Source organism: Chrysochloris asiatica, unplaced genomic scaffold (assembly GCF_000296735.1).
Source record: "Chrysochloris asiatica unplaced genomic scaffold, ChrAsi1.0 scaffold00008, whole genome shotgun sequence".
NCBI classification, from domain to species: Eukaryota; Metazoa; Chordata; class Mammalia; order Afrosoricida; family Chrysochloridae; genus Chrysochloris; species Chrysochloris asiatica.
In genome coordinates, this window is record NW_006408526.1 from 16,237,988 (window position 1) to 16,249,875 (window position 11,888).

Sequence of the window (11,888 nt, forward strand, 5' to 3'; positions counted from 1 at the left end):
GCTCCGCGGGAGAAAGATGAGGCTTTCTACTCCCGTAAAGATTTACACCCTCGGAAACCCTATACTGGGTCGCTATGGGTCGGAACTGACTCGATGGCACTTAACAACAACAACAACAAATTTAGGTCTAAGCGTTCAGATGTCAATTTTTCTTGAGTACTTCATGCACCTCTGACAGATGAACTGCCAGAATTAAAAGTAAAGTATATTTTAAAGTGGGTGTTGGGCCACTTCCCCCAGTCAACCTTCACAGGCACATTCCTGGACATACCCTTTTATGGTAGCCTGGTTGTGATGACATACTCCAAGAGTGCCCTCCCCGCTCTCTCACGTAAGTCTAGCATTTGTATGTGACACATGGCTGCTGCCATCTATTGTGGTTGTGAGAGGAGATTCCTTTGTTTTCTGCACCCTATAAAAGGTCGCCACTTGGAGACAGAACTCTGAAAACTCATCATGGAGTCTTCAATGACGTCCCTCACTTGGAGATCTGTTTGTCTTTGTCTTGTTTCTACTCCTCTTTAAGACTTAGTAAAGAGTCTCTACAATATTTATATATTTGAAGATGGAGTATCTTTTCTCCCCTATAACACAATCAATCCTTTCCTTTTACATCCTTATCAACATGTTGCAAAGACTAGTATATAATCTCTTTGAAGTATTACAATTTTCACAGTTTCCAAGTAGAGGTCCCTGTAATCCTTATTGAGTTGTCATATATTAGAAAAACAAGGATTTTCTTTTTCTTTATTTCATTTGGTCATTATGAGATCTTGAAATAATTCACAGTAATTTCACCATGTTGTGCCTTTCAATCTTTAAAGGATCACACACAAAAACAAATGCCTGAATTCAAAAGCTGAATAATGTTATGAATAGGAAAACTGGAAAAGAGAGCTAGCAGCAAAATCACCACAAAATCAGAGTCCCAGAGAAGTCCAATTCGATCCTAAGGAAATATGGCAACTGCTGAATGTAAACCTATAACTCCTAAAATTTCCTTTTATTACCTGCAAATTTCTTTCCTTTTGGCTAGATTTTCTTACTATAGTAAGAATGATTATTTCAGAGTATTTAAAAGTACTCAGAAATCTTAGCATTTTAAGTAAAACAATTTACTTTATCACACACAGTGGGACTAAATCCCAGGTGTTCAAAATTATAGACAAAAATCAAGCTCTTTGTAGTTTCTTGTAGAAAACTTGTAATTCCTGTTTTTCGGTAACATAACTGTTATTATTTAGACAATGGTCAGCAGCAGTCAGTGAAGTAGGTGAAAGGTTACATTGATATTGCTGTTAAGTACCCTTGGGTCAGTTCCACCTGATAGCCACCTGATAGCTGGAGTGTTTGAATCCCTGACCTCCACCTGACCTCGAAGTTAGTGCTTATCCTACACCAGGATTCCATTACCATAAGGGTGAAGAGTTAGCATAGTTATGGTACGTGCTTATATGTTAATTAGATATCATTACTTTTGCACCTGCACATGCTTACAATAGTCATATATGCTTTGGTTATGACTGAGGCTAACCTCAAGGTCAGCAGTGTGAAACTACCAGCTGTTCTGCGGGAGAAAGATGAGGCTTCTGCTCCCGTAAATATTTATATCTTCAGAAATCCTATGCAGGGTCGCTATGGGTTGGAACCGAATCCACAGCACACCACCACCACCAAATTTGTGATGATGTCACCTCCTTAACTCAACAAACCATTAAAAGTAGCAAGTTGCTACAAGAAAACAGGCAGCATTGAGGTCAGACATTTCTGTCTTCTTTTGTGCGTAAAGAGAATAAAGCTCTCTTTTCCCCTCACCTCAATTGTAACTTCTAATTGGGGAAGGTTGTGAGATGAATTGACCTGCTTTCAAGTTTTCAAATATGGAATATCAAAATATGGAATACAAAAACCAAAGCAATCAGAAGGGTGAAGAGGGATGAAAACACTGCAATCCACAGATACACCCAGAACCGACTCCACAGCCTTTCATAGCAACATACAACTGTTTCAGTTCGGAAAGTAAAATCCCTAGATCCTAGATGAAGAAGAAAATGCCCAGTGGAACTTACCACAGTAGTGTGCAAAACTTGCTCATGATTTGCAAGTTATTTTAATTAGCATCATTATACTGACCTGAATTTCCTCCCAGATGTCCTCATCCAATAAGGTAGCTGCTCTATGGTGCTGCAAAGGGACTATAAGGCAGTGGCCCTCAGTAAGTGACCGAAAGTTGGGTAAACACAAATAAACCTAAAAGAAAAAAAAACACCAATTGAAATGTTATTGCTCTTTTCATTAGTCCCTAGTAGGGAAAAATGGCTCGCATGTAATCGAGTGTAATTGCTTAAAAAAGGAATCCTGATAGTGTAGTGCATTACGAACTGGGCTGCTAACCACAAACTCAGGAGTTCGAAGCTACCAGTCACTCTGAGGAAGAAAGATAGAATAGTGGTTACGAGTTGGACTGCCAACCTCAAGGTCAGCAGTTTGAAACTACCAACAGTTACGTGGGAGAAAGATGAGGCGTTCTGTTCCCATAAAGATTTACAGCCTCGGAAACCCTGTGAAGGGTGGCTATGAATAGGAACCAATTCCATGGTACTTAACAACAACAACAACAACAAAGATTTACAGCCTTAGAAACCCTACACAGGGTCACTATGAGTTGGAACTAACTCCATGGCACACAACCACCATCACTACTGGCTTATAAACAACATTTTCATTTAAAAAATTTTAAAGATATTATCAGGATGGTTTTCAATAAACTAGAAGTTTAGAACAGACGTGTCCATTTTCAGGGTTATATAACCAAGGTCAAGCTTAACCAAAGGCAGAATGAAGGGCACTTTATCCATGTTGGAAGAAGTCCTTAAAACGTCACAGTTTTCTCAAAAGTAAACAATACACAACTTGGTAATGGCAGCCAAACCATAAATTATTAGATGCCCACACATTGATATCTCATGCAAGTAAAGTTTTACTAAAGGTAATATAGAAATGGCTGCAAGCATACACTGACAGAGAACTTCCAGAGGTTCAAGCTTGATTCAGAAGAGGACGTGGAATGAGGGATATCATTGCTGATGACTGATGGATCTTGGCTGAAAGCAGAGAGTACCAGAAAGATGTTTAACCTGTGCTTTATTGACTACACAAAGGCTTTTGATTGTGTGGATCATGACAAGCTATGGACAACATTGCAAAGTATGAGTATTCCAGAACACTTAATTGTGCTCATGAGGAATCTGTACCTGGACCAAGAAGAAGTTGTTCAAACAGAACATGGGACCACTGAATGGTTTAAAATTAAGAAAGTTGTGTGGCAGGGTTGTATTCTTTCACCATACTTATTCAACCTGTATGCTGAGCAAATAATCCGAGAAGCTGGGTTCTATGAAGAAAAACGTGGCATCAAGACTGGAGGAAGTCTCATTCACAACCTGTGATATGCCAATGATACAACCTTGCTTGCCTAAAGTGAAGAGGATTTAAAATACTTACTGATGAAGATCAAAGAGCACGGCCTTCGGTATGGACTGCATTTCAATGTAAAGAAAACAAAAATCCTCACCACTGGACCAATAAACAACATTCTAATCAACTAAGAAAAGATTGAAGTTATCAAGGACTTCATTCTTCTTGGATCAACTATCAACACTCATGGAAGCAGCAGTCAAGAAATCAAAGGACATATTGCATTAGGCAAATCTGCTACACAAAAAAGACCCTTTTAAAGCATTGAAGACCAAAGATGTCAGCTTGAGGACTAAGGTGGGCCTGACCAAAGCAATGGTATTTTCAATAACCTCATATGGATGCAAAAGCTGGACAGTGAATAAGGAAAATCACAGAAGAATTGATGCCTTTGAGTTGTGGTGTTGGAGGAGAATACTGAAAGTGCCATGGGCTGCCAAAAGAACCAATAGATCTGTGTTGGAAGGAGTACAGTCAGATGTACTTGGAGGCCAGGATGGCCAAACATCGTCTCTCATACTTTGGACACATTGTCAGGAGAGACCAATCACTAGAGAAGGATATCATATTTGGTAAGTGGAGGGTCAGAGAAAAAGAGGAAGACCCCCAGAGAAATGGATTGGCAAAGTGGTAGCATCAATGGGCTCAAGCGTGGCAACAATTGTGAGGTTGATTGGGCTGTGTTTCATTCTGTTGTACACAGGGTGGCTATGAGTTGGTATAGACTTGATGGCACCTAACAACAACAACAACAACAACACATTGTACTGGTGTGGTACTGCAGGATAAGCATTGGGATACTAAACCACAAGTTCAGCAGTTCAAACCATCAGCTGCTCCTCGGAAACACTATACAGGGTTGCTATGAGTCAAAACTGACTTAATGGCAATTAACAATAAATTGTAAGGATCCCTAGTGGTAAGGAAGTTTAAGTGTTGGGCTACTAACCAAAATGTTGGCGGTTTGAGCCCACCAGCAGCTCTGTGGGTGAAAGAAAAGGGAGTCTGCTTCCTTAAAGAGTTACAGCCTCAGAAACACTATGGAGCAGTTCTACTATAGGATTACTATAGTCAGAAGTCCTATAGGGTTACTAGAAGTCAGAATTCACTCAATGGGCACTGGGTAGGTGGATCTCTTATTAGCTAAGGCAAGAAAATGAAGTAAGCTAAGGAGAGAAAGCATCCTCAGGACAGCTTTACTGCACTCATCAGGTTCGATTTACATAGATGTATTACCTGAAACAAGGAGCTCTGATAGCGTAGTGGTTACGAGTCGGAATGCCAACTTCAAGGTCAGCAGTTCCACACTACCAGCCCTTCAGCGGGAGAAAAATGAGTGTTTCTGCTCCCATAAAGATTTACAGCCTCAGAGACCCCATATACAGGGTTGCTATTAGTCAGAACCAACTCCACGGCACACTGCCACTACCACCATCACCATTACCTGAAGTGGCGCTGTAGGATACACACTGGATCGTTAACTGCAAGGTCAGAATTTTAAATCCACCAGTCACTCCCTGGGAACTCTATACAGATCCGCTATGAGTTAGAACAGACTTGACAGCACCTAACAACAGAATTCATTAAAAGCTGATGATACTTGTCCATTGTACGCACGTTGTCTTTTTAAAAAATCTTAGAGGTCAATTAGTAAGTACACAAAGAGCACAAGGTTTCATGAGGAGCATAAATTAGATTCTGCAAAGGGATTATTCTATCTGATTTTCTATTATTTCTTGTTAGGTTTTAGCTAGAAATATTTTGCCTAGCAAAAAAACCTTAATTGATTAATTTTTTTAAATATTTAAGTAGAAATGTGGATTTTTAACGTAAATTTACAGTAAAATAATAACCACATTCACAATGTAGGAAAAAAGACTAAGAGGCATAGGTAAATCTGCAGGCAACTAATTAGACTTAGAAAACAAAATCTATTGACAGAAGTAACTAAGCTTTCTACATGATTATTGTGAAAATCAGCCAGTTACAAGCATCAACCATAGGTATGGTGATTTGCAACAAAGTCAAGTTAAAAAGCATTCTAAACATTACAAAAATCACCTAAAACCGGTAAGAAAAATCATTTTCTTCAAACATATACAAACATGTTGTTGTTGTTAAGTGCTATTGAGTCAGTTCCAACTCATACAACTCTGTATAGGGTTTTCTAGACTTTAAATCTTTTGCAGGATTAGAAAGTCTCATCTTTCTTCTGAGGAGCAAGCTGGTGGACTCAAACTGTTGAACATGTGGTCCTGTGCTTATCATATGGAGCCACCGCGCTCTCCATATATAAACATATAAGGGGGAAAATATAAAACACCAAAAAGAGTAAATTGGAACACAACAAAATTAATCCTTTGGCAGGGCAGCGGATTCCTGCACATGGCTTTTCTACCCATAGTCCTTGTAACTTCCACCAAACAGCTTTTTCCAACTGGGTCTGAGTAAGAAAATGTGGGAGAAGACACTGACAAGATGATAGGATGATAGGATTCATAACCACAATTAATTGTGGTTATGAATACTAGGAACTCTAATGTGGCTTTAAAAGGCACAGGAGAAGGGATCTTAATAGCATCAAGAAGAATGAGCAGGAGTAGACCATGTCCTTTGGACCCCGAGATCCCTATCCTCTGAACCTCCTCCACTCAGGGACAGAGAGCTGTCACTGGAGGAGCAGAAGAGCAGCAGCAGCAGAAAAACCAAGATCCAGAACACGAGACAGAGTGGTGGCCTTCCCAGACCACAGGGCAATAAAGAAGAATGACTGTGGGCAGGAGGCTTGTTTACAAAATGGGTGCCACCAGGCATTTACTTGGGGGAACTAGGTTTGCTGACCCATGGACCTATAGCAGCTGAGTGCCTTCAGGCAGAGGCTAATAGTGGAGTGGAGTGTCCTGTGGGCCTGTGTCTGCTTGGCATTGCCCAAGCAGAGAGAGGCCAGCCTATAGGCACAGCTGAGGAAAGGCTGTCCTAACTGGAAGAACTGTGCCCTAAACTGTAACCTGTAAACTTTCCTAATAAACGCCGTAACTCTGAGTATGGCATCTGTGTGGTCACTGCAGTGAATTATTGAATCTAGCAGAGAAGTAGAGAGTGATGCAGGAGGGACAGGTGGTGCCACATTGTAACACCTTTTTTTAATTTACAAGAAGAGCAGAGCTATCCATTCACCAATCAATAATTAATTGCTTAGAGCCCCAGGGGACGGATTAACACAGTGGCTGTAATAGTGGGCTCAGACATAACCACTGTGAGGATGGCACAGTACTGGCAGGGTTTTGTTCTGTGGTACATGGGGTTGCTATGAGTCACAACCAACTTGACAGCACCTAATAACAACATATAAGCCAAGAAGAAGCCCAGGTGACACTTTGGGATAAGCACTGGATTGATAACTTCAAGGTCAGTGGTTCAAACCCACCAGATGCTCCAAGGGAGAAAAATGAGGCTATCTGTGTCTGTAAAGATTCATAGACTCAGAAATCCTATGGAGCAGTTCTACTCTGTCGTCTAGGGTCACTAAACATTAGAATCAACTTAATGGCATCAAGTTTGGTATTTTGGAATATATGCCAGGCACTATTCTAACGTGTTAGTGCTAGGGAAACAACAATGAACAGAGACAAAAATCCCTACTCTAAAGGGACAAGAAAAACAAGTAAATATATAATATACTAAATGGTGAGAAGAATGAAAAAAAAAAAAAAAAAGTGAAGCATGAAAAGAATACCGATAGTGTCCATGGAAAGTTAGGGATTAAAATCACCAATAGTGGATGAGACACCTAAGAAATAAGTAAATCAAGGAAAATTCAATCAAGTTCTTTAAATTATGAGATATTCTATGAAGAATAAAGCAGGGTTCTATGACAAAAGTAGGAGCCCTGGTGTGGTGCTGTAGGATAAGCACTGGAATGCAAGGTCGGCTTGAACCACAAGGATGGCAGTTCAAAATCACCACTTAAAAACAACAATAATGACAAAATAGGGAAAGCTACTTTAGTCTGAGTCTCTCTGAGGTGATTTTAAGGCCAAATAAAATGTCAATCATGAAAATAAGGTCACACAGCAGGTAAACTGGCATAGCTAGAATTTAAATCTAGGTATCTGGCTCTAACGTCCATGACCTTAACTGCTCCAAATGCTATCTTTCTAAAGAGTAGAATCACACAAGGTATCAGCTTCAAGTCATTTAAATAAGTCACTCTAAAAATGCTAAAAATCATGGAAACTTGAAAAACAAAAATACTGAAAACAGAAGAAGATTCCTCAAGAATCGTTGAAGAGCATGAAAAGGCAAATCTACATATCCTAAGACATAGTTCTCTTAGGTCAATAAATGTTATATTTATTACCTTAACACCTATTGCAGCAATAAGGTGCTTAGGAAACTGAGCACTGTCAAAACAATACAGACAATTTTCCATTTGTGCAGCAAGACTCCGATGCTCGGCAATAGCTTTTTTCCTCTGGTTCTCTTCGTCTTCACCAAGACGTTTTCTCTCAGCTGCTTTAGAGACAAACATGTCATCCAGAGTGTAATAGTCTCCATCTGTTTTCCCCATAAACTGGAAAAGCAAAAACCAAAATAGTCAAGGGTAGTAGTTTAGATTTTATTGCACGGTTGCACCCTGAAATTACATCTCTACGTTCTATGATAAAGTCTTACATTAAAATGAAAGAAAATTCAAATTGAAGTTTTAATCTTCAAGGGTTAATCAATCATCATCATAATCATCATAGCTAAAGCTTACTAAGCTTTACTATATGCAATTATATGCAATTGATTATCTTATACTCCTGTGAGGCAGGGACCATTATCATTTCCATTTTGTTGACAAGGGAACTGAACCAGAGTGGTTAAGTAACAATTTTTACTTTGAAAATTAATATATGACATATATAGAACATAAAACACTTTTCAATTATATCTCCAGGTACCTTACACACACCTCCCCAACATAACTTGTGGACCGATTAATGCTTTTAAAACACAAAACAGAAGTTATTTTATTTATATCTTTGCTTAAAATCCTCAAAGAGTTCTATGTTGTCCATAGGATCAAGTTCAAACTCGTGTTTGAGATACTAATCATAGACAAGGGAAAGAATAAAATTTAAAAGCTTGGGTTCTAGAGCCAGAATGACCAGAGTCAGATTCTACTTCCATCATAAATCGTATAGTTATTTAAACTCTCTGTACACTTTCAATTCCTATTTCCTCATTTTACAATGGTTATAACCACATTATCTATAGAATTGTATAACTGAATCCTAAAAAAAAATGCCTGGCACACAGTAAGGACTCAATAAACGTGAGTCACCATTGTCATTACAAGTTTCTTCATGATCTGCCTTCCATGACCTCTCCAGACCCGTGTTGTCACAGTTATACTCAAACTCCACAATACTTTCCAACTCTGTACATACTGCTCTGATTCTGTCCTCACTTTTGCCACTCCACACCTACTCAATTTTCCAATCCCAGGCTTGATTTTGCTGTCACTTCCTAGAGTTTCCAAGTCACTGCAATGCATATCTGCACTTGTATCAATCCTACAATGACCACACTGTATCTTCATTGTTCAACATGCTGTCTGTACACTTTCTTCCATTAGACTAAGTCCTCTGAAAACAAGAGCTACTTTTTATTATCAAATATAATAGTAAGATATCTGGATCTTAGTGTTGTTGTTATTGTTAGATGCAGAAGGAGAAGTGGCTCTATTAATGGCAGACAAAGTAGATTTCAGAGCCAAGGATACTATGAGGGAAAAAGTTATTTCATAATAATAAAGGAGTTTTACCATCAAGATGGCATAGTAATCCTAAAAAAGTCTAAAAATACATGAAGAAAAAATAAAATACATGAAGCAAAAATTGATAAAATTTCTAGGAGAAACAGACAACTCCACAATTGTAGTCAGAGATTAAACATCCATCTCTCAATAACTGATAGTAGACAGAAACGGAATATATACCCAATTCACAAGAAAAAAAAAAAAAAAGAAAGAAACTAGAAAGTTAAAACACACAACAGTAGGTACATGTGGAGTACGGGGAGTATTTGCCAAGACAAACCACATTCTGTTGTAAAATAAGTCTCAATAAATGTAAATGGATTCAATTCACATAAAATTTGTTTTCTAAACACAAATGGAAATAATTTACAAATTATTAAAAGAACAATCTTTGGAAAATCTCCAAGTAGAAACCAAATAACATACTTCTAAATAACCCAAAGATCAAAATGAAACATAAATGAAAAAAGTACAAATGAAACCCAATATAAACAGAAGAAAATTTCTAAAATGCCATTCTTGGGACAATCAGGTTAAAAGATTATTAGCAGTAAGTCATTTCTTATAGTATAGTAGCTTCTTTGTCCACAATGAGAATTTTTATCTTCCACATTTTCTCCCTATTAATCATTACATACCTCTCTGTTGCTCTGAGTTGTTTTTTTTTTCTCTCTGAAAGACCCCATCTTAAAAATTAATTTAACTTGAGACCCTCACTGCAACCATGATTCAGTACATTTTGAAAAATACCAGAACTGTTCACTAATCATTTTCATAGTAATAGTGACCAACTGTGTGTAAGACAGTGATTGACTATCCCTAAAAGACAGCAACTGTCAATATTACTTGACATATTAAAAAAGAAAACCAAAAAAATGAGGTTCAGAGAGACCAACTTTATCAAAGTTACACAACTATTGAGAGAAAGAACCAGAAACCAAAGCCAGGTCTGTCTGACAATAAAACTGAAACATACTTGGCACAAAGTAAGCCCTCTCTCCCTTTAGAAACCCACCTTCAAATATCGACAAAGTATATTTTAAATAGTCTATGAAGTAGAACAAAGATAAGAAAACTTAAACTTTATCCACAATAAACATACCTAATCAAGTTAAGGTACTTATCATAGATAACATAAATAGTTATTTAACCTATCTAAAATATATTAGAAGTAGAATATGTACTTGTATATATATAGAATTACCTTCCTATGATACAGCCCATTGTTATTGTTAATGACATCAGTTCATAAGTTATTAGGTAATACATTCATTTCAAATCAAATGTTCTATACATGGAAGACAGTACTTCCACTCTTTAAATCCATGTTCTCTAGATGTTGTCATAGTTCTGATTTATTTATAGCACTTGAATTAAATATGTTATTGCCAATTAGTCCTGAATGATCCTTAAATACAACTGAAATATGGTTCTCATATACCCAACAACAATAACTATCATTCTCTCTCCTGACAGCCTCAAATTATTTGCTGCTGTGTCCCCTAGAGTCAGTACTGAACCACAGCAATGCTGTATAGGAGGATTTCCAAGACTGTAAACCTTTATAGGAGCAGAAACCCTCATCTTTCTCCTGCAGATCAGCTGGTGGGTTTGAACTGCTGAACCTTGTGGCTAGCAGACCACCGCATGACCCATTACACTACCAGAGCTCCTTCTCTAGTCAACTGGATTTCCATAAGTCATTGCAATGGCCATAGAGAACTCAGAAATAATACTCACAATGATGGGCTTTATTAAGGAAGTTAACAAGTTACAATTAAGGGTCAGAAGTGTTCCAGACACAGTTCTCCCAGTTTTCAGGACAGCTTCTCCTGCGGGTAGTGTTAGGGCTGCTAAAAAATGCTCATACACCACTCCACCATAAGCCTCAGTTGGAAGGCACTTGGCTTTAGTTCCATGGGTCAGCAAACCTGCTGTTGTTGTAAAGTGCTGCTGTTAAGTCACTGTTCCAACTCATAGTGACTCTATATAGGGTTTCCACGAACAACCAATAGTTTTGAACTGCCAACCTTGTGGTCTGTAGTCTAGTGCTAATCCTATTTTGGCGCCACACAAGGAGTCCATTTAAGAGTCTGAAGGCACCCTACTATGCAAGTAAGCCTCCTGCCTAAGGCACTCATCTTTACTTGTTCTGTGGGCTGGAAAGTCAGGTTTGGGAAAGGGATATGTGATCATGGGCAAGTTACTGCATATCATTAAGTACTACTTCTGTTAATTAAATGGGGCTATACACCTATGCTGCCGGATAATTACAAACATTAATAATGGGCCTGACATAGAGCAAGTCCTAAAAAATGGTGGTGGTGGTGGTTGTTATTACTATTATTCTTCTCTCCCAAATCCTTCAAGAACAGTAATTCTCAATTGAAAGCTAGTTTGCACCCAATGGGCATTTGGCAATGTCTGAGGCCATTTTTGTTAGTTACAACTGGGGCTATGGATGATCTTACGCACATGTACTAGGTAGAGGTCAGGGATGCTAATAAATAGTCATTCTAGTATGGCGCTATAGGATCAGCAGTTCAAACACACCAGCTGCTCCTCAGAAACCCTGTACAGGGTGGCTATGAGTCAGAAACAATTA

The 11,888-nt window shown here is 38.4% G+C and overlaps 1 protein-coding gene across 1 annotated transcript in view; it reads right to left on the bottom strand.

The window, feature by feature from the left end:
• Positions 1–11,888, bottom strand: part of CWF19L2 (CWF19-like 2, cell cycle control (S. pombe)) — a 118,594-nt gene that overhangs the window by 28,133 nt on the left and 78,573 nt on the right. Inside the window, exons 11-12 of the mRNA XM_006833957.1 lie at positions 7,838–8,050; positions 2,134–2,250 (exon numbers count right to left, since the gene is read on the bottom strand). Of these exons, the coding sequence (XP_006834020.1) occupies positions 2,134–2,250; positions 7,838–8,050 (330 nt within the window). The remainder of the gene's footprint in view (positions 1–2,133; positions 2,251–7,837; positions 8,051–11,888) is intronic.